Source organism: Myotis brandtii, unplaced genomic scaffold (assembly GCF_000412655.1).
Source record: "Myotis brandtii unplaced genomic scaffold, ASM41265v1 scaffold339, whole genome shotgun sequence".
Lineage (NCBI taxonomy): Eukaryota > Metazoa > Chordata > Mammalia > Chiroptera > Vespertilionidae > Myotis > Myotis brandtii.
In genome coordinates this window covers 826,158-849,252 of record NW_005363061.1, presented here as the reverse complement: position 1 = coordinate 849,252, position 23,095 = coordinate 826,158, and the positions used below count along the sequence as shown (strand labels likewise).

At 37.6% G+C, this 23,095-nt stretch overlaps 1 protein-coding gene across 1 annotated transcript in view; it reads right to left on the bottom strand.

The window, feature by feature from the left end:
• MKL1 (megakaryoblastic leukemia (translocation) 1) overlaps positions 1-19,714 on the bottom strand; it is a 152,498-nt gene extending 132,784 nt beyond the window's left edge. The window contains exons 1-2 of the mRNA XM_014543825.1: positions 19,690-19,714; positions 12,848-12,909 (exon numbers count right to left, since the gene is read on the bottom strand). Of these exons, the coding sequence (XP_014399311.1) occupies positions 12,848-12,909; positions 19,690-19,699 (72 nt within the window). The 5' untranslated portion in view covers positions 19,700-19,714. The remainder of the gene's footprint in view (positions 1-12,847; positions 12,910-19,689) is intronic.
• Positions 19,715-23,095: the final 3,381 nt, after the last annotated feature.

Below are 23,095 nucleotides of genomic sequence, written 5' to 3'. Positions count from 1 at the left end.
CTCTCTGAAATCAATAAAAATATATTTAAAAAAAGAAGAAAAGGCTGCTTGAAATGTAAAGCATTATTCTGGCAAAATGACTTGGTTACATTCCTTGAATATATTCATACCCACAAACATTACAGACATGCTTTCCTTATGATTTCTAACCCCTCTTCTATGATGTTCAAATGCATTCCAATTTTTAAATGTGGAATTCTATCTGTTTTAGAGATGTCTTCTCTAAGAGAATGGATGAGGGATATTTAGAAGTCCACATGCTGTGTATAAAAAACTAAATAAATTTAAATAGGATCTAAACATATTTTGTGTATTCACCTACAAAATTATGTAATCTGTTGTGAGATAATTTTCAATTCTTCTGTCACTTCCACTCTTACACTAAAACCTTACACTTCAATAAGCCAGGACAACCTGAAATGTTGACAAGCCACAGTATAGAAATCTGCCATAGTGATCTTGTTCAGGAATGAATAATATGAAATATTTTGAACATACTAACTTTGGAATGAAAACGTGTTGAGACAAACCTCACCTAGGATGCAGTTAGGGGAAAGGGAAGACATTTACAGTATTGTGCTTTGTTTCCACACTACAATGAAGCATTTGAAGAGAAGCCCTATTTTCCGGTGGCAGAGCCTCATATCCTTAGGTTTCCCAATGAGCTCTCTTTCCATATCTTAAAACTCTGCTCCCTTTTAATAAAAGGAGCCATGAATATTTTCCTAAATTCTTGGTCAAATATTTTAAAACACTGGAATGAAATATCTTGCCATAAAAAGAGAAAAAAAGTCCAGAAACTGTTGCAATTTTGTAGAACACCCAAATACAGCAACCCACCTTGTACATTCAAGACAGAAGAGGCCAGGCAACAATGGGTGCTACAATGAGGGACCCTCAGGGCAATGTACACACCTATGACAGCACTGAAGCATTAGAGCTGAAACACCTCATTATATCACCGTCAAACTCACCAATTATTTTTCTGATTACACTTTAATTACATAAGCTAACTTATTAATTAAAACAATCTACTCAGGCAAGATCAGTTACCATACAAAAGCACTGGCTCTTCACATTACCTTCACAGCATACAGGTACAGAGTCTGTGTTTTAAAATGCATTTTCAGTTTCTTATTGTCATTAAAGGTTTCAATCAACATAGAACCTCTGGAAACATAATGAATCTCAGCAACTTAAATAAAAACAGCTTCTAAGTCATGGCTCATTATTCTTCCCTTCTCACGGCCTCTTGTTTCAAATAGTATTACTCTTAGCAAATTAATATTTCTTAAAAAGGTGCTGAAAATTTCTAATAAAGTAAAATGTAACAGATATTATTAAATACAATTTTAACTTTATTATAATTATATTTAAAGCTGCAGAATAAAAGAGGAAGAGAGAGTAGAAGCAAAGAAATCCATTTCTCAAACAAGGCAAATAATACAACAAAGTGTTCTCAACACTGCAGGAGTTTCCACATTACACCTACATTAAGAGCAATTAGTGTAGAATTTATAAAATGCTAAGACATAGCTGCAGCACTCAGCAGTCAGTGCAGTGCATATTGAAGCCATCTGTGTAGGCAACAAGTATAATAAGAATAGCAAAAAAAAAAAAAAAAAAAAAAAAAAAAAAAAAAAAAAAAAAGGTAAATGCACATCAGCATGAAAATTTTCAAATAGCTTGGTGGCATATCTTAAAGTGAAAAGGTTCTAAATTTAACCAAGGAGAAGGGAAGCAAATTTATGATCTATATCTAAAAAAGAAGAAAGCATCTAAAGGTAGTAACTCAAAAAGTCTTAGCATGAAGAAAAAGAATACAATGGGAAGAAAATTATGAACATTTTTAAATATTAGAGAATACCAATAAGCAGGAAGTAAAAGAACCTCATCTGGATCACATGGCAGGTACTGGAGGTTGTTGCCCAAAGTCCACTTTCCCCTTCTTCCTTAGTAACAGAACACCTGAGCTTTAGCTAAGCACATGCCAGAATGAAGACTGCATTTCCCAGCCTTTCCTACAGTTAGGTGTGGCCATGCCAGTGGGACATGAATAAAAGTATTAAGTGTGATTTCAAAAAAATGTCCATAAAGGAATTGGGTACATCATTCTTTGGACTTCCCTCCTTCCTGCTGGCTGGAATGTGGATGAGGTGCTGGAGGGCAAGCAGCCATCTTACACTATAAGGAAGAAGCCACATGTTGAGAATGACAGGGTAAGAAAAATAGAAAGAAACTGGTTCCCTGACATTGTGGAGCACCACGCCAGCCTTGGGTTACCCATCTCTGGACTTCTTTTATGTAAAAGAAAAATAAACTTATAGCATGTTTAAGTCACTATTTATTTTACTTTTTTTTGGTCACAAATTGTTGAATATAATCCTAATACAGAACTTGGTGCCAGGAGTAGGCTGCTTCATGAGAAAGAGCATAACATATGTGGCATTGGCTTAATAAAGTGGGAAGTGGTGAGCACTTACACTTACACACATACACACCCTGCTCTACTATGGAAGTCAGAGTAACTTTGATTCATTTGGGAAAAGACACAATTTGTTCACAAATCAGGATAAGCCTACCTAACAACATGAATACAATTAGCTCCTTTGAGATTACAATTGTACTTGCCCAAAACTCAATTCATTTTGTTATAGAGACACCCAGTAGCCACATCGCTGTTCTTTCTGTTTGAATACAAGGCTGATGGCAATCTGGTTAGGATTACATAGGGTCGAACTGAACACAGTGACCTTAGTTAGGCACCATAATGGTAAGTGCCTCATTGGACTGAAGCAGCTAATAGATTTTAGGGCACATGTTCTATCTCTTTTACTGAATGAGGTAAAAAGCCTTTAACAAATAGTCTGAAGAATCTGAGTGCCACCAAACAACTCTACCAGATTAAAACGCCAGAGCCTTGTTTTGCCTATTTTCATAGGACTTCAACAGATATCTACCAATCCTCCCAATAACTTGAAAGCAAATATAGGCACAGGACAGCTCATTAGCATCTCAGAGAAAACCAAAATGTTTAATGAAAAAGAAAATATGTAATAAGGATACCACAGCTCCCTATGTGACACCAGGGACCCTGCTCACAAACACGGCAGTCATAACTTTAGTAACCTTATCTTTTCTGCTGTTAAATTCTCCTGCAAAACTGCCTCGAGATGAAAGAGGAGAGAGATTCCAACCCTCAAACCAATGAATTTCCCAGCTTTACCTCTGGGTGAATAACACACATTCAAGGCACAAAACAAAGAATGCTGCAAGAAATTAGCCTTGCAACTCAAGGAAAGTATAATAAAGCATTGCCCAAAAGGCTCTCTAGGTGGATCGTACAATCGTGACCACAGAGCAGTTCACAGAAAGTGTACATGAAGTGACTGCCTATATCCATTTTTACACACCCGCCCCCAGTGGTATATATAATTATTTGCCATCTGCATAGTACTTTATATGTCCAGACTATTTATCATCACAATTCTGTAATTATTCTATCACAATAATTGAGTATGATCAATTAAAATTTACTTTCTTCTAGGCATTCAGATTACAACAGATGAGAGAAAATCAGGATGGCAGAGTAGAAAAATAGACTCTTCCTTTGTCTCAAAACCTCATAAAAAAGATAGCAGAATTGCTGAATTTTAGGGTTTGAAGAAATCTACAGTATCCAATGATTTCGGCAGATTAAGAAACTAAAGCTCAGAAAAGTTATAAGCAATTTGCTCAACGTCACCAAATGAATTAAGTGGCAAAGCCAGAAGGAAAACCCCGACTCCTGACTCTCAACTCAGCATTTCCACATTAACATCTTCCTCTTCTGTAAACAAATAATGAAATAGGTGTGGAGGATTCCAGGCTGTCTGGCTCAGCAAACTAGCTTGTCTTTTTTTTTTTTTTTTTTTTCAAGAAAAACAATTTTAAATATAATGTTACATGCAATAAACCTTAATATTTCCTTCTTGAACTTGTAGAGACTTGTTTAGTGTTCTAACATGTGGTCTATCTTTGTGAATGATCCATGTGCACTTGAGAAGAATGTATATTCAGCTGCATTGGGGTAATATGTTCTATAAAAGTCTATTAAATCCATCTGATCCAGTGTGTCCTTTAGAGTCTCTGTTTCCTTGTTAAGTTTTTGTCTGGAAGATCTATCCAGTGAAGCCAGAGGGGTGTTATAGTCTCCTACTATGACTGTATTGTTGTCAGTCTCTCTGTTAAAGTCCTCTAGAGGTTTTTTTAAAAAATATATTTAGGTGCACCTATATTGGGTGCATATATGTTTACCAGGATTATATCCCTTGTATAAGAGACCTTTGTTGTCTCTTGTGTTGGCCTTCATTTTAAAGTCTATTTTGTTGGATATGAGTATTGCTACTCCAGCTTTTTTTTTTTCTCCATTTGCATGGAAAAATTTCACTTTCATCCTGTGGGTGTCTTTTGTTTTGAGGTGGGTCTCTTGTAGACAGCATATAGTTGGGTCATGTTTTTGTATCCATTCAGCTACCTTATACCTTTTGATTGGAGCATTTAATCCATTTACACTTAGGGTTATTATTGAGAGGTACTTATGTATAGCCATTTTAATTCTGTACTGCTAGGTTTCTCTTTCTGTTTCTTCTTCTCAGCAATCCCTTACAGCAATCCCTTTAGCGTTTCTTGTAATGCTGGCTTGGTGGTGAGGAACTCCTTTAGCCTTTTTTTGTCTGGGAAGCTCTTTATTTGACCATCTATTTTGAATGATAGCCTTGCTGGATATAATAATCTTGGTCTCAGATCCTTGCTTTCCACTACCTTGAATACTTCATGCCATTCCCTTCTGGCCTGTAGAGTTTCTGATGAGAAATCAGGTGTCAGTCTTATGGGAACTCCTTTGTAGGTAACAGTTTTCTTTTCTCTTGCTGCCTTTAAGATTCTCTGTCTTTAATTTCTGGCATTTTAATTATGATGTGTCTAGGCATGGGTCTGTTTGGGTCCTTCTTGTTTGGGTTCTCTGTGCCTCCTGAACTGATGTGACTGTTTCCTTTACCAGGTTAGGGAAGTTTTCTACCATTATTTCTTTAAACACCTTCTTTATTCCTTTCTCCCTTTCTGCCTCTTCTGGCACACCTACTATTCTAATATGTTACGTTTCACGTTTCACATTGTCCCACAGCTCCCTTAAGCTGTCCTCCTGTTTTTTAATTGTTTTTTCTTTTTGGTTCTCTAATTGAGTGATATTTTCAACTGTCTTCTAATTCACTGATTCAATCCTCAACTTCCCCTAATTTGCTGTGTATTCCTTCCAATATGTTCTTTATTTGTGTTATATCATTCTTTATCTCAGACTGTTCTTTTTTCATAATTACTATATGTTTTTTCATACTGTTGAGCATTTTTAACATCATTACTCAACTCTGCTTCAGATACATTTCTTATCTCTGCTTCATTTATCTCTTCTGGAGAATTCTCTAGTTCTTTCATTTGGGGGTTGTTTCTTTGTTTCCTCATTTTGGTTGTCTGTTTGGGTTTGCAACTATGTATTAGGTAGATCCTCTACACCCCTCAATCTCTAGACAGTGTTAAAGGCAGTTTCTGACTAATTGGACCAGGCAAAAACTCAAAGCATCCAGAGACCACCTCTGTCTATAGACTAATAGGATTCCAACTTGAATTGCCCCCAGGGAATCGTCCTCAGATGTGGCCAGAGTTTTTTCAACAGGGTGGGGCAGTTGCTCCTGCCTGGAGGCTAATTGTTACTTTTAATCTCTTAAGTGGCCTCAGGGCAAGGTGCTTTCCCATAGGGTGTGTCAACTGTCTTCCCCCGAGGTAAGGCAGATGTCTACGTGGGAAAGATGTCCTATGCTGTGTGAGGGAATGACTCAGCCCAGGAAACTTGGGGTATTTGCCTTCTGGGCTCTATTTCCCAAGTCCCCAGTCCTGGGTTCTGCTCTCACCGCTCCAGTCCACTTCACCCTCCCTCTGCCAGAGCACAAGGTGGGTGGCTCCACAGCGACTTTTTGTGCATTGGCCCTTTAAGAGGGTGCCTGAACTTTCAGCTGCCACTCCCTGGCAGACAGCACTCCACTGCTTTTCACAGCTAGATGTTATGTGGGTACCCTCCTCAGTTTGGTGCTCTCTGCTGGGGAGCCCAGCTTTGGGATTAAATCCCAGAGTTCTCAGTGGCACCACCCCACAGCTGAGATATCTCTCGGGGACTTCAGTTGCCGTCAGTGGGTGCCCAGCCAGTCCTTTCACACCTCCGCCCCTCCTACCAGTCTCTATTCGGTCCTTGGGTATCAGGGTTCTCTCCTGTGAGTTTTCCGTTGATTATTCAGGAAGCCTTTTTGTATTTCAGTTCTAATTCCAGCTTGTTCCTAGGAGCAGGTCCGTGAAGCATCCTCCTACTCTGCCGCCATTTTTAATCTAAACTAGCTTGTCTTTTAAAATGACAAACATCTTCTCACACTGGCTTATAAATAAGAGTTACAATAAAATCCAGCACAGCTATCATTTCTGCCAATCTGAAAGGAAAAGTAGATCAATAAAATGGGCCAGGAAATGCACTGGAATTAAAATGAGTATAGCAGGATTGTGAGGATAACAAACAAGAAAACAGGGATGAGAAGACTGTTTAGGCCTCAATGCTACTGAGTAAGAGGAATCCATGGTATAATTTGTTCTAGATACCTAAGGTCAATAATTACTACTTTAATTTTTAATTCTTTAATTTTTATTAAAACATTACATAAGGTTTTTAAAATTGCATAGGCTAGATTTATAACAAAAAGCAATAATCAGTGAGATATTATGACCCAAAAACCATTTTTTAAATTATTAATTGATTTTAGAGAGAAGAAGGGAGACAGAAACATCTATCAGTTGCTCCCATATGCACCCTGACCAGGAGTCAAATCCATCACCTTTGGTGCTTAGGACAACACTGTATCCAACTGAGCCACTCACTCAGGGCTGATTAATATTTTAAAATCATCATTCAGACAGCAGAAAGGAGAAGAGAGCTGGGTGGCGGGAACAGGAAGTACAATCAGGAGGCTATTGGAGAAATTTAAGAGAGATGAAGGTGGCTTAGCCAAGGGCAGTAGTAAAGCAGACAGATTATACCACTTTTGTAGTAAGTATAATTTTATGAAACTTTTGTTTCAGATATCTGTATACTTATGGGTCCTAATATAAAATGTCTCCAATTATGGGTCACAGCAATAGTTTGAGAAACCCTGCCCTAGGACAGCAATTTTCAACCAGTGTGCTGCAAGAATTTTTAAACATACAATACCTGACTGTTTAGTCAAGGGCACTGATCTCTTTTCCCTTAGACCAGTGGTCGGCTAACTCATTAGTCAACAGAGCCAAATATCAACAGTACGACGGTTGAAATTTCTTTTGAGAGCCAAATTTTTTAAACTTAAACTATATAGGTAGGTACATTGTTATTAACTTAATTAGGGTATTCCTAAGCTGGCCTTTGCCAAAAACGCCCTCAATCTGATTGAGGTACGTTCGCTGAGGTCTACCCCTTCCAACTCTCCCATCCACACTCGTCTTGTATACTTGTTTCGTCTATCTCCTTTCCGACTTCTGCGCATGGGCCACGAAGTTTCAATCGCACTGTACGTGCGCGCCCGCACATGGTATTTTGTGGAAGAGCCACACTCAAGGGGCCAAAGAGCCGCATGTGGCTCGCGAGCCGCGGGTTGTCAACCACTGCCTTATACTATCAAATTAAAAAAAAACAAAAGCCAACACAACAATAGCCGTTTGGTGTGAATGAATCAAAATAATACTTACCTTTTGTCAGATAGGCAAAAAATATATTTTTGGTGTGCCACAGAATTTTTGTAATTAGTTTATGTGTGCCATAAGATGAAAAATGTTGAAAATCACTGCCCTAGGAAGCTGAGAATACTTATGTTCCCTTTGTTGAAGTCCTAAATTAAGTTCAAGTGAAACAAGCTACAACAAGTTATAATTACATACCAAATATAATCTTATTAATCTGCCAAAAGAATACCATTTGGTCTTCAAAAAGAAGAAAAAGAAAGAACAGTACAAGCAGTATTCAAAAATCACTGGAATGCCAGGCACAAATTATGTTACGTCTGCCAACCAGGAGATGCACAAATTACTAAAGAAATACCAATTTTTTTAAACTACTAAACCATTCCAACCATTCAACTAATACTAATTTTAGAAATTTAACACTACTAACACACATTCATAATGGCAATGTTTTCAGCATTTTCAGGTAAATACCTTACTCTCCCAAATGAGAAAACATGGCTTAATTCTCCTTGAAGAATTCAGAGATTATATACTACAGGTTGAGAACCACTACTCTAGAAGGACATGAGCTGTGTTGCTGTAACAACCAGTCCTCTGGAGAAGTCCATCTGGTAAGAAACTGAGGCCTCCAGCCAACAGAGAGTGAGGAATTGAGGCCCTCTGCCAACAGCCACATGAGTGAGCCATCTTGGAAGTAAATCCTCCATCCCCAGTCAAGCCTTCAGATGACCACAGACCCAACAGTCTTTATGAATGCAACCTCATGAGCCAGTATCGCTCAGTGAAGATGCTCCCAGATTCTTGAGCCACAGAAACTGTGTGAGATAATGTTCAGTATTATTTTTAAAGCTGCCAAGTTTTAGAATAATTTGTTTTGCTAAAATAGGTAACTCATACACCAATAAAACTTGTAAAAGCTCAAGTGTAATTCAGAATATCATTTACCTTATTTACTAAGCATCTGTACCGAGCACAATTCTCCAAATTAGCAAATTTCTAATCTACATATATCCACAGGTAAATAACCAGATATATGATTTCTAATGAAGTGAACAGTAAACCAAGAATGATGCAAAAGCTTTTATTGAGAGGCCTGAGGCATTGTAGAATAAAGTCTTCCAAGGAAAAAACACACATAACTTTGAATAAAAGCTGAAGCTCTTCTTTTCAAGAAAGGCTGCATTTTTTTTAAAGGGGTGAAAGAATGGAATAAAAACGACGAAAGAGTGATATGTTTGTCTTGTAATAAGAAACTAATATATAAAAATGAGGGGAGCACAGCCGATGTGGCTCAGTGGTTGAGCATCAACACAGGAACCAAGAGTCAGGGTTCGATTTCTAGTCAGGGCACATGCCCAGGTTGCAGGCTCCATCCCCAGTAGGGGGCATGCAAGAGGCAGCTGATCAATGATATTTCTCTCTCATCAATATTTCTCTCTCTATCCCTTTCCCTTCCTCTCTCTCTAAAAATCAATTAAAAAAAACACATTTTAAAAAATAAAATGAAATAGTTTTTTAAAAAAGAGGAGGAAAGAGGACATGCAATAGGCAGAGTGGTGGGAATTTTGTAGGAAGATTAAATTTGATGCAGAACTTAACAAAATTTGTGGATGACTTTAAAGGAAGTTAAAAAGTGTTTACAAGGGATCTTTTTGAGGTGCTGAAAATGAAACAGTGGAGTGTGGTAATGGTTACACAATTTTACAATTTACTAAAAAGTCACTGAACTTTACACTTCAAGTAGACAAATTTTGCAGTACATAAATTATACCTCAGTAAAGCAGTGCTGTGTTTTTCTAAAGTGGTACAGGCATCCCTCAGAGATATTGCATGAAGGATTCCAGATATCACATTAATGCAAGTCGTAATCTTTTTGCTGGTGGAGGGTCTTGCCTTCAATTTATAAAACACATAACATCTGTAAGGCGCAATAAAGTGAAGCACAATTAAACAAGGTATGTCTGTATTTATCTGTTCACTGAAGCAAGACAGAAAAATTACATTAGGGTTTCTCTGATTAAAAAAATAAAGCAGCCACCCTGGCTGGTGTGGCTCAACTGGTTGGGTGTCAACCCATGCACTGAAAGGTTGCCAGTTCGATTCCCAGTCAGCACATGCCCAGGTTGCAGGCTCAATCCCTTAGAGGGCATGCAGGAGGCAGCTAATCAATGTTTCACTCTCTCATCAATGTTTCTCTCTCTCTCCCCCTCCCTCTCCCTCTCTCCCTCTTCCCTCCCTCTCTCTCTAAAAATCAATTTTAGGGGAGAGACCAAGATGGCGGCATAGGTAAACACCGGAGACTGCTGCCGCAAACAACAAGAAAAGAAAAGAAAAGAAAAGAAAAGAAAAGAAAAGAAAAGAAAAGAAAAGAAAAGAAAAGAAAAGAAAAGAAAAGAAAAGAAAAGAAAAGAAAAGAAAAGAAAAGAAAAGAAAAGAAAAGAAAAGAAAAGAAAAGAAAAGAAAAGAAAAGAAAAGAAAAGAAAAGAAAAGAAAAGAAAAGAAAAGAAAAGAAAAGAAAAGAAAAGAAAAGAAAAGAAAAGAAAAGAAAAGAAAAGAAAAGAAAAGAAAAGAAAAGAAAAGAAAAGAAAAGAAAAGAAAAGAAAAGAAAAGAAAAGAAAAGAAAAGAAAAGAAAAGAAAAGAAAAGAAAAGAAAAGAAAAGAAAAGAAAAGAAAAGAAAAGAAAAGAAAAGAAAAGAAAAGAAAAGAAAAGAAAAGAAAAGAAAAGAAAAGAAAAGAAAAGAAAAGAAAAGAAAAGAAAATGGAAGTTTTCACAGATTAAGAAATAGTAATGTTTCCATTCCAGCCCAATAAAGGACAGCATTGTGTCCCTGGGTAACTCTGTATATCTTGCTAAGACCACAAAAGCTTACTATCTTAAGAGTAGAAAGACAATAGATTTGGAAACTTTAACTGTAAAATAAGGAGAAGAAACACTTCAACTTAATTTCCTATTTTAAAATAATGTATGGTAGTTTCTTCACAAGCATGATGACAACACTCAAAACATTCAAATGGGGGATTTGGGAGTATTTTTGAAGTAGATTAATTTGCATTGGTTCAGGGACTTTTGCAGTTTCTTAAAAACAACAGTACTGCATTTTATTTGCTCCATCTGCACTACAGATCAAGCAAAACTGCACCTATAAACAACTACAATTCACGTTTGCTTTGAACTATGAAAATATTAACCTACTCTGACCTCCCCTGCACCAACTTCAGCAAACCCTGGGTCAAGAGTCTCAACTTCCCAAAACAGCACAGGTGTCTCTAATTTAAGACCTGCTAGTCTCCTCTCTGCCTTTGGCTAAATCAGTAGCAAGCCCAGAAAAGAAAAACAAAAACCTCTACTAATTCATGTAGGTATTTTCTTTCTTTCTCCATAAAAGAATGTACTAGCAGACACAAATTAAATAACATATATCAATACATAATTCTATTTTCTCTAATTGGCTATAATAAAGGTCAAAATAGTTCAAGATAGTGATATTCGCTTATTTTCCACCTAGAATCGAAAATCTGTAATATCAATGAACTTTATATATTTCAATAAAACAACATATTGTGAACGTTTACAGTACCATGTCTAACCCTTAGTAGGCATTCAAGAAATGTTAGTTCCCTCTCTGTCCTTTCCATTAATTCTTATAGTATTTCCATGAAATATTTCCTGTTTATTACCCCAATATTAAGCAGGAGAACAGACCCCGAAAACTCAGGCTGCCTGGTTGTGATAAAGCAGCGGTTCACAACCTGTGGGTCGCGACCCCTTTGGCAGTCGAACGACCCTTTCACAGGGGTCGCCTAAGACCATCCTGCATATCAGATATTTACATTACGATTCATAACAGTAGCAACATTACAGTTATGAAGTAGCAACGAAAATAATTTTATGGTTGGGTCACAACATGAGGAACTGTATTTAAAGGGCCAGAAGGTTGAGAACCACTGTGATAAAGGGATTCGTTTGCAGAAATTAAAATTTAATCTACCTTCTTTGTCTCCCTTCCTAGGAAGTCAATTCCAAGGACCATGTTCCTTCTGCTATATAAATGGCTCATCTGTTTTTCCTTATACATCTACGATTAGATGTAGCAAGAATCCAAAGATTATCATCAACCCATGGAATCCCATGTACAAGTTCATGGGATTCCAGGTTGGAGGTTTGGGGGGAGTACTGTCATGTTGTTGGGGTATTTTTATTTTTTATTTTTTTGCTATCAAGTTCACTCTCCCAGTAATCCAAGTCTCCTGCACCAATGAGCAATGGTGTCTTCACATATCTACAATCATGGAAAACTAGAACTACATGAACTATCACTAGCCCTTACTTTGACACAAAATGCTCTGACAAAAATAAGTTTGCAGAGCTGGTGAAGCTGCCATCTATAGCTCTTTTTGTGGACATCTGACACAAGATAGATATATGATCCAACGCTATATCTGGTGTAGTTTTGTTCAGGCTCTGATACTTAAGATAGGAACACAAGCCTATTATGTCAAATTAAACTCCAGTGGTTAGAGATGGACAGATTATGTCATCAGTAATAAAATTTATAGTTGTCAGGGATGGCCTGGCTACTGTAAAGATAGGCCCTTTGTTGCATTAGCCTACCATTCACAGAAGCTACTGAATTTTAGAATGGCCGGAAGAATTAGCTAGCCTGTCACTTCCCAATACCCCACGCTGGTTTATAAACATAATGACTCCAATACAAGAACTATGCTTTCTAAGGATTTAATCATGGTATGTAAGAGAGAGAGAGAGAGAGAGAGAGAGAGAGAGAGAGAGAGTGTGTGTGTGTGTGTGTGTGTGTGTGTGTGTAAATTTATGGTTCTGTTCTGTGGTCACCAATATTTTATATTGGTTGGGCTATTTCTTTGACATTTAATACATTCTAACAATATACTAGATGTAGTCCACAATATTAGATAAACCACAGGACCATGATGAGTATTTCCCTAAACAATCAAATCTGATCTCTTCTAGTTCAGTGGAATTGAAAATACTAACAAACAACACCTTGGGCAGGAAAGAGTAAATAAACCCAGGACATACCTTATTTACAATTCCCACAGACAGAAGAAATTCAATTCCATGCCAATCACACCCTTCGGTCACTAAAATACAAACAGAAAAATAAATGTTCACACACTATAAGCAGTTCTTTAGTTCCTAAAGGGTATTTGGTTTCAAAGGTAATAAGCTGTTTCTTATCTCCTTTCTATGGGTGAGCTCTGTCACTGGCACAAAGGTCCAAAGAAGTAGAGGGAAACAATAGGTAACACTAACTGAGCACTTACTATATGCCAGGCACTGTTCTAAGTGCTTACATGTACTAATTAATTTAATCCTCACAGCAATCCTGTGAGATACTCTTGTAAACTCTTTTTACATCCAAATAACAACTGACCTATACAGCTGAAAAGTGTTCTCACTGGTGTTAAAAATGCCTTTTAAATAAACGTAGACAATTTCAAACATTGTAGCTGGACTGTCTCAATGGTTGATATCTGTGTTCCATATTCATCTACTCACTGTGCATTTCTTGAGCACACACAAGGTGTTAAAGAGGATTCATTCTCTGCCCTTTAGGAATTGAGAAAGCAGTTGTGAAGATCAGACTAAACTACAAGAAATGGTTCAAGAAATGCCCTATTATGAGGCACATTCTCTTTATACAACCATTCAGTTCGGAAAAAAAAAATCAATAACCTTTGGCAAAAAGGGAGAAAAGCTGCACATAAAAGGTACCATAAACCTAGATCTTTAAAAATAGGTTACATTGCCAAAGTAAGGAGAAAGGCTCTTTAGCTAAGAAAATAAGAACAAAAACATGGTGGAAGGGACATAGTGTACCTGAGGTCCTTCATAATCTGATCCCACCCAGTTTTACTAGCCTTTGCTGTGGCCACTAATCTCCCTCCCAGTTCCCATTAGCCAAACCAAACTTCTTACTTCTAGGACATACAATCTCTAATAGTTCCACTGTTTCTCCTACTATATTACCCCTTTTCCCTGGTGGGTAACTTTAATCCTAGTATACAGTAGGTACTCAATAAAATATAACTATTGTTGTAAATAACTTTTATTATTTAACTAGAGGCCTGGTGCATGAAATTTGTGCACTGGGTGGGGGGGGGGGGGGGTCCCTCAGCCCGACCTGCACCCTCTCACAGACTGGGAGCCCTCAGGGTACGTCCGACTGACAAGGAGACGGGAGAGGCTCCTGCCATCACCACTGTGCTCACCAGCCATGAGCCCGGCTCAGGGCTTCTGGGGGAGCAGCGCTCCCCCTGTGGGAGCGCACTGACCACCAGGGGGGCAGCTCCTGCATTGAATGTCTGCCCCCTGGTGGTCAGTTCGCATCATAGCGACCGGTCATTTTGCTGCTCAGTCTATTTGCATATTAGCCTTTTATTATATAGGATATCCACTTGAAACATTTTTCTGAAGCCTTTTCTAATTCACATTTTATTGTCCCCAGGTTTCCTTTTTTCTTTCTCTTCCTTGTCTGAACAGGAAACATCTTTTATACAATTTGATATCCCCTGAAACCTAGCACAGCGTCTGGCACATAACAGGTACCTGTTATGTACTTGTTAACTGAAGACCCAACTGACTTGAATTTACAAAACGAAAGAATTCTTCTAAATAGTCAATTCCTTTAGTACATTTAAACAATTCAGTGTGTCAAAAATCTAACCCACTTTTACATTTTCATGAATACCAGTATGTCTGCTACATAATTATACCAACAATTCATGCGCAACAAAGTCAAAGTAGATTCACTAAAAACTACCAGCTGTCTACTTTTTGCTTTACAACAAAACAAGATCCTCATCCAGGCCAACTGAGATAGGAGAAATTAACAGAATTGATCACTTAGGTATTGTGCTGGTGACCTTTCTCACTGAAACAGTGTCACCATTCTGAATGTAATATGCATGTTTAAATAGGTATTTATATTAGCTTTAGTTGAGGTTACAAATTTAGAAGTTCAATCATAAATCCAAAATTTATTTATAGAAACTTTCCATATGGTAAGAGTTTAAGAAGTAAAACAGCAGCCTTTTTCTCTGCCGAAAGCAGAAGGTAGCGGAGTGCCAAAGGAGCAAACTCTCTCCTGACTCTGTTCTTGGCTCTGCTTAAAGCAGAAGAAATAGGCATGGAAAGCAGGAGCCTCACTAAAAATCACTTACCCACGACAATGGGCATTTTCAATGTTTGTGCTATGCAAAACTTAAGTATTAATTTCATACATGCCCATGTTCATTTGAAGCACACTTTGTGGCTTGGACTTAAAAAATGTTCTAATGTGCTAGTTTGTCCACATATTAATCCAGTCAGCCAGGTTTGAACATGCCAAGCTTAAAATACTCTAGATCATTATGCAAAGGTATGAGCTCAATCCTTTATTCTCAGGAAAAGGAACTTAGGGGAGAATGACTAAAGCAATAGTATTTCAACGGTATTTCTAACACAAAAAGTCAACTCCTAAATAGTGATGAGTTAATTTTTTAAAATATCTAAATGGAAATAAGAATCAAGCTAATAACAGATTTCTTATAATTATTAATCTCAAAATGAGATCCTACATTTTTAGGTCAAAGTTGTCAGAGAATGTATTTTGAAACTGATTTCAAAATTTTTTTACATGAGACCATCTTATAAAAAGGTTGTTTTAGCCCAGCCAGTGTGGCTAAGAGGTTGAACATCGACCCATGAACCAAGATGTCACTGTTCAATTCCCAGACAGGGCACATGCCTGGGTTGCAGGCTCGATCCCCAGTAGGGGGCATGCAAGAGGCAGTAGACAGATGATTCTCTCATCATTGATGTTTCAATCTCTCTCCTCCTCCTCCCTTCCAAAGAAGTTATATGCATATATGCACAACCATGGACACAGACAATAGTGTGGTAGGAATGGGGGTGGGGGGGCAAGTGCAGGGTGGAGAGAGTCAATGGGGGGAAACGGGGGACTTCGGTAATACTTTCAACAATAAAGATAAACTTTTAAACATTAGATGTGTGTGCCCTGAAGATTTAGAAATGCTGTCCCTTAAAAACTTGGGCAGCAGGCCCTGGCTGGTTACCTCAGTTGGTTAGAACATTGCCAGATACAGAAAGGTTGTGGGTTCGATCCCCGTTTAGGAGAGATGCAAAGAATAAAAGGAAAGTAATCAAAAAATGGAATAGAAGGGGGGAAAGGAAGAAAGATAATTAATACAAAGTTTTGACTCTGTTATTGAAAAAAGGAGGAGAAAAAACAATTCTCAAATTGAACTGTGGTTTTTAAGCAATCAACAGCATGATTATGTATCTCCTCAAACTGAACACCTATGAAAAAAATCTCAATCTGATTTTGCCTGAATCCTCTATTTGTTCCTTCACTTCCAAAGAGAATAGCATTAAGCGAACTGGGTCCCCTGGAGAAAGTAGGGGTCAGAAATGTCAGTCCATGTAGCCTGTCAAAGTACTGGTGCTGGCTGGAGCTATTAGAGAGTCTCAAAAGTAGAGTCAAGAGAGACCACTGTGTTCCCAAACATGTCCCTACCTCTTCTAAAAGAGACTGGAAACTTGCAAGGAACAATATACTCTGCTCCCTTTCATATCCACAAAACCTTTCCTTTCTGATTATCAATTTAACTTGCATAGAGATTTTAAAGAACAGTTAACATAACATTGATTAAGATGACAAGGGTTTGAAAAGGGAGGCAATACCATATACTGTATATTATAGATGAAGGAAGGGAATAAGGAAGACATATTTAGCCCTACTGTCAATCCAGCTGCAGCATTCAACTTAACATGCTTGGTAAGGCACTAGAATATACATAATACTTCACAAATCAAACACTAAAATCTCAAGCCTTCCACTAATTAGAGTTTCAAAATCTATCAAAGTTTCCAGTTTTGCCTTCCTCTGCCAGCACCCCACAATAGCCATGGGAAGATCTCCCACTTCACTGTGTATTAAGACTCAGATTTCATAGCTCCAGACAGGCAGAAATAGCTACCACTTTTTCAAACTACAAAGCAAAATCCACTTTATAATTTTCAAGTATTTGAACACTTATTCCCTTATGTGATTCTCCTAATACTAAAAAATGGTTATTTTCAGAGATGATGGATGAAGAACAAACCCCAGCAAAGCCTTTAGAACAGTGGTTCTCAACCTTCTGGCCCTTTAAATACAGTTCCTCATGTTGTGACCCAACCATAAAATTATTTTCGTTGCTACTTCATAACTGTAATGTTGCTACTGTTATGAATCGTCATGTAAATATCTGATATGCAGGATGGTCTTAGGCGACCCCTGTGAAAGGGTCGTTCGACTGCCAAAGGGGTCGCGACCCACAGGTTGATAACCGCTGCTCTAGTATAAGTGGAGTCCTAGGAGAAGTGGCCTATTTGTCTATCAGTGGTCTAAATAAGAGAGACAGAGAGAAAGAGAGACACATCGATTTGAGAGTGAAACATCAACCAGTTGCCTCCCGCACACGCCCCAATCTGTGATTAAACCTGCAACCCGGGTATGTGCCTTAACTGGGAATCGAACCCATGACCTTTCGGTGCATGGGACAAATCCTCCAACCAACTGAGCCACACCAGCCAGGGCCCACACATTGCCAGTTTAATCAAAACACTCCAATTTCTGGAAGAACCCACTATTCACAGAACTTTGGGCTCTTTTAAATCTTCTCAAGAATTGTCAACAATGCTCAAAAGTTCTTGCTTAACTATCTAAGGCACTTGCTTTTCTTATTCTTGGTTTTGGGTTCAACATTCTTTAGATGACAGCAAGCTGGTCTCTGGATAACCAAAGTTTTAACATAGGCATCTTCATGTCTATGTCTACCTGCATTTAAGCAGAGCTTGCAGATAAAAATAAACACATTAAAGTTCACACTTCTGAAAAACACAACAAAGATGATAAAATTAAAAATACTTTTTTAGTAGTCCACAATAATTTATTATTCAACTGTCAACAGGGCCTGGAACATGACAGGCACTTAATACTTTTTGAAGTAATGGTTTAAGAAGATAATATGGCTCAGTGGTTGAGCGTCAACCCATGAACCAGGAGGTCACAGTTCCATTCCCGGTCAGGGCACATACCAGGTTTTAAGCTCAATCCCCAGTAGGGGACATACAGGAGGTAGCCAATAGATGATTCCCTCTCATCCTTAATGTTTCTATCTCTCTCCCCCTCTCCCTTCCTCTCTTTGAAATCAATAAGAATATATTTTTCAAAAAAGAAGAATATGGCAGCAGAGAAAAGGTGTTTGTTTTGGAGTCAGGTCTGGACTTGTAACTCATTTCCTACCTTTACTAGGTGTACTGGTTAATAATGGCAGATTTTGTAATCAAAGAAAACACAATAATTTCAAGAGAAACATCAAAGGGAAGTCACTGTTTTGAACAGAGAAGTGACATGATATGACCTAGGCATAAAAAAATGATTCAAGCCCTAGCCAGTTTGGCTCAGTGAATAGAGCGTCAGCCTGCGGACTGAAGGGTCTCAGGTTCTATTCCAGACAAGGGCACATGCCCTGATTTTGGGCTTGATCTCCAGAAGGGGGCGTACAGGAGGAAGCCAATCAATGATTCTCAGTGATGTTTCTATCTCTCGCTCCCTCTCCCATCCTCTCTGAAATCAATAAAAATATATAAATAAATAAATAAATAAATAAATATAAATTTAAAAAAGAACAGATCATTCATTAAAAAAAAAAAAAAGATGATTCAGGCTGCTGTGTTGAGAATAAAAAAAAAAGGTAGAAGCTGGGAGATAATCCAGACAAGAGAGAACAGTGGTTTAGACCACAGTGGTAGCAGCAGAGATTGTGAGAAGTAGTTGATTTTGAATATATTTTAAGGAAGGTCCAGTAGATTTTCCTGGCAGACTAGATGTGAGATATGAGAGAAAGATAAGGGTCCAAAGTTTTGACCAGAGCAACTAAAAGAGTAGAGTTGTCATCAAATAAGTTAGGGAAAGCTTCTGGTGGAGGAAACAAGTTTAGAGGAGGAAATGAATAGTTTACTTTTAGTTTTGTATATCTTTTTTGAGTCAGTTAGCTTTCCAACTTTCCCAAGAGGTAAATAGGATCAGACTGATGAAATAATGTTTTTTAACATTTCTATTTTATCTTGTAATAGATGATAAACCATAGGTTTTATCTGACATAGGACCTACAGTTTTATAACAAATTAATTTCAATAGTTACAATATACATGGAAAAAGATAGTCATTAGATCATTTGATACTGATTAATTCCCAATGACTGACCATATTTGTAAAGCCTGAAGATCAAGACTGAAATCCATTTCAACTCACAGTTATAGGGTATGGGTCAAATCTCAATCTAATAAAATAGAATGAGCTCCTGGCATCTGTTACCAACACTGAATTCTTCATCCTGAAAGCAACTGAAGAATTCCAGTGTTTGGTCCTAACATGATCAACTTCAGTCTGACACACTCCTCTTGTCCTAAACACAAATTTCTCTCTCCTTGGTTCCTGGAAGATCCCAAAAGAAGAGAATGGCCTAGTGCCTGAGAACAAATGCATCTAGGAAGAAAAGCAATGCAGAGAGGAGCCTACCCAGGACCAGCACTATTCCCACACTCAAGGTCATTTGAGAAATCACAAAATCACATTTGAGGGTTGGAAAGGAAGCATCATGTGTCAACAAATATTTTCCAAATAACCATGGCTAAATGCTAAGGGTACACAGATGATTATCATAAAATTCCTATTCAAGTCATTGTGAGTGAAAGTACTTAAGTAGAGAAATTAACTAAGGGTTATGGAAGTATAGAGGTGGAAATAAAGGAGATTTTCCAAATAAATTGCAAAGAATTAACTTGAGATCACCACATCCAACACCTCTTACCAATCTGCATTCAGAAGACTCATGTGGTGAATCAGGCTAAGAAGAAAGCAAAGTTGCAGTCTTTGCAGGACTGGGACTTGCAACCTCTTAGAATCAGGCTCTTGTTCTCTTATGTGCTTGGTTAAAGAAAATAGTTAAAGGTGGTCATGATCATTTCCTTCTTTCCTTTTCCACAAGAAAACAAAAAACTGGGATCATAACAAAACATTGTTTTACTCCAACCATTATTTTCTCAGAGCCAATCTCCAAATTTTGAGATAATACTTAATCCTTGAAAATATTTGCTGGAAGAAAATAGTGCTTTCTCTTCCCATCCTAAAGGAAGTTTTATTTAACCTAGGCTATTTACAACTTTAACTTCTACGGTAAAACTAACCATAACCATTTCTAATGCCAAGTGACTTTTACTCTGGCCCAAGTTTTAAACTCCCCACCTCCCAAGCTTAGGAGTCTTTCTAGCTTTGAGTCTTCGGCACGCTTGTTTTTCATTGTTACTGCTAATTGTACCCTCAGAAATTCAGTCACAAAGCTCTACGGGTACTTACTCTATTAATTCACAAACTACATTTCATTTTCATTTACCAGACAAAATCTTAAAGGCCTATACTGCACAGTATCAAACAGTGTCATCTGTCTTTACACATCTCCAAAAGAAAAAACTTATCTCTGATATGAGTTTTTACTTATTGGTAATCTCGCTAACAGAAACGTACTTCACCAGGATCACATATTCCAGCAAACTGCTGCTATCTCAGCAATTACAATGGAGTATATGCTTTCAATAGTTAGTCAGGCCTTGGAAGTGGTTTAGCACACAGAAATTCACCAACTGGCATCTACAATTAGATTCAAGGAGACAAATAAAATTTTTGTATCAGGTTTTTCCAAGACTTAACTAGTTCTTAAATTGGTTATACATTTCTGAAGTATTTACAGATTAAATGATATAATGCCTGGGATTTGTTTTAAAATACTGAGGAAAAGAGGAGCAAGGTTAATAATCAAGATTGGTTATGTGTTGATAATTATTTTTTTAAATATATTTTTACTGATTTCAGAGAAGAAGGGAGAGGGAGAGATGGAAACATCATTGATTGGCTGCCTCCTGCCAACTGGGGATCAAGCCCACAACCCGGGCATGTGCCTTGACCAGAATCGAACCTGGGACCTTTCAGTCCGCAGGACAAAGCTCTATTTACTGAGCCAAACCGGCAAGGGCTGTTGATAATTATTGAAACTGGGTGATAGGTCCATGGTGATGGTTCATTTTATTATTATTATCTTTATTTTTATGTGTTTGAAATAGTCCATATAAAGATTTAAACTTTTTTTAACTATGTCGTGATCTACTGAACTTGAGAAGCAAATAGAGAACAAAGTGATTATTAGGACCAATGAGCTCCATAATCTATCAGAGTAAAAAGTGTTCCTTTCTTTTGCCCTGGACGGTTTGGCTCAGTTGGTTAGTAAATAGAGAAATTCACTAAGGGAAATTAACTAAAAGGTAGCCTGTTCAATTCCCAGATAGGGCACATGCCTGAGTTGCAGGCTCAATCGCCAGTAGGGGGGTGGGAGGGGGAGTGTGCAGGAAGCAGCCAATCAATGTTGTGCTCTTCTCCCTCTCCCTTCCTCCCTAAAAATCAATTTTAAAAAATTTTAAAGACATACCTCGATTCTAACACTTATTTCTCACTGAACAAATATTTATTGATCACAACTACCATGTGCCAGGCACCAACCTTAGTATTAAGGATACAATGATAAACTAAATTCTCTCTCCCTGAAGGAACTGAGTAGGGAATGTCTCATGAAAGAGGCAAATACATGGTGTCATAAACCAAACAAGAGGGAGATCTAATCCAATTCTTGCCAATCAGGAAAAGCTTCTCCAGCACCATCTAAGTTAATTCTGACAGATTCAACCCAAAGAAATGAATTTCCTTTTTTGTCCATATTGACTTTAGCATAATCTCACAGACTGTCAGTTTAATAAGGAAATGCTGGTTTCTTTCTGAAGTATCCATTTCTCTATAAAGCTGAAATTATCAAATTATCATTCATTCAACAAATACTTATTAAATACCTACCATGCACTAGCATGTGCTAGATAAAAAGAATAAAACATGTTCTCTGCCCTCCTGGAGTTTAATCTCAGAGCATAGGAGGACAAAAACAAACAAGAAAAGAAGCTATCAAGCAGAAATATAATGACAAACTTCTCCAAGCTATAAAGGAAACGAAGAAGGGACTTTGTGGGCAGAAAGTATCCACTTTTTAGATATGGTGATAAGGAAAGTTGAACAAATACAGACCAAAGGATGATAAAGTAACTGACTGAAGGATAATGGAATTTTAGACCAGGTGGTGAGATCAGCATAGATAAAGCATACTTACAATGTAGGTAATGGGAAGAATCTTGATTTTAAGTGCAATGGGAAACCACTGGAAGTGAAGGTTTTAAGCAGATAAGTGACATGATTCAGTTTATGTTTTTAAGATCGTTCCTGCTACCCTGGAGAGAATAGATTAAAAGAAAATAATTTTTACCAAGAGGAATTTTAGAGGAGTAAAATTGATTTTGGCCAGTGAAAATCATCTCTGCATTCTATTAACAATCCAAGTCTTTTAAATTGCCTATGTAGTCCAGGCTTCACCTACAGTTTTGTTTTGTCTTTTGTTTTTAATGCTTACAACCAGTAGGCCATGACCTCTGAGAAGCTCTCTGGGAAACTGAAACAAACCCATATGCCTGAGGGTTAGCATTCTTCTTCTCATTCTCCAATTGCCAAAGTCAGATTAGTTTTCATTTACTTATCTTCTATTCCACCATCAGCATCTTGACTGAAAGGAAGAGAGAAGGGGACTCCTCAAGTGTTTCATGAGACAATAAACTTTACTGAACATCTGATAAGGAATATGATTGCAAAACCTTTCTTCTCATTGCCAACTATGTTTCAGGTGAGAACTCCACTATGAAAGCAATTCTAATATTCCTGTCCAAATTATCTCAGAAAGCCATCCAAAAATTTCTTTTTAAAAAAAGCTGCCTAAAGCACACCCATTTATTTCTGCTTTTAAAAAAGTTTCCTCATTCCAAAGTTGGAACAAGAATAAATTTCTAATAACATTTGTAATTGATATGGAAGGAAAAATATATTCCATTGTCAATCCCTGGGGCATGTAGCTAAGAAATCTTAATAAAGGCACTAACAACGCTATGCTCAGAGTTTTATTCAGTTATTTGAAAATGAAAGGAGGAATGAGAAACAGTACCAATATCTGTGAAATATCCATGAGTTTTACATACATTATCTCACTTAATCTTGACAACATCCCTACAAGATAAGTATACTCCCATTTTACTGATGAGGACACAGGCCCAGAAGTTGACACTAGCACAAGGTCA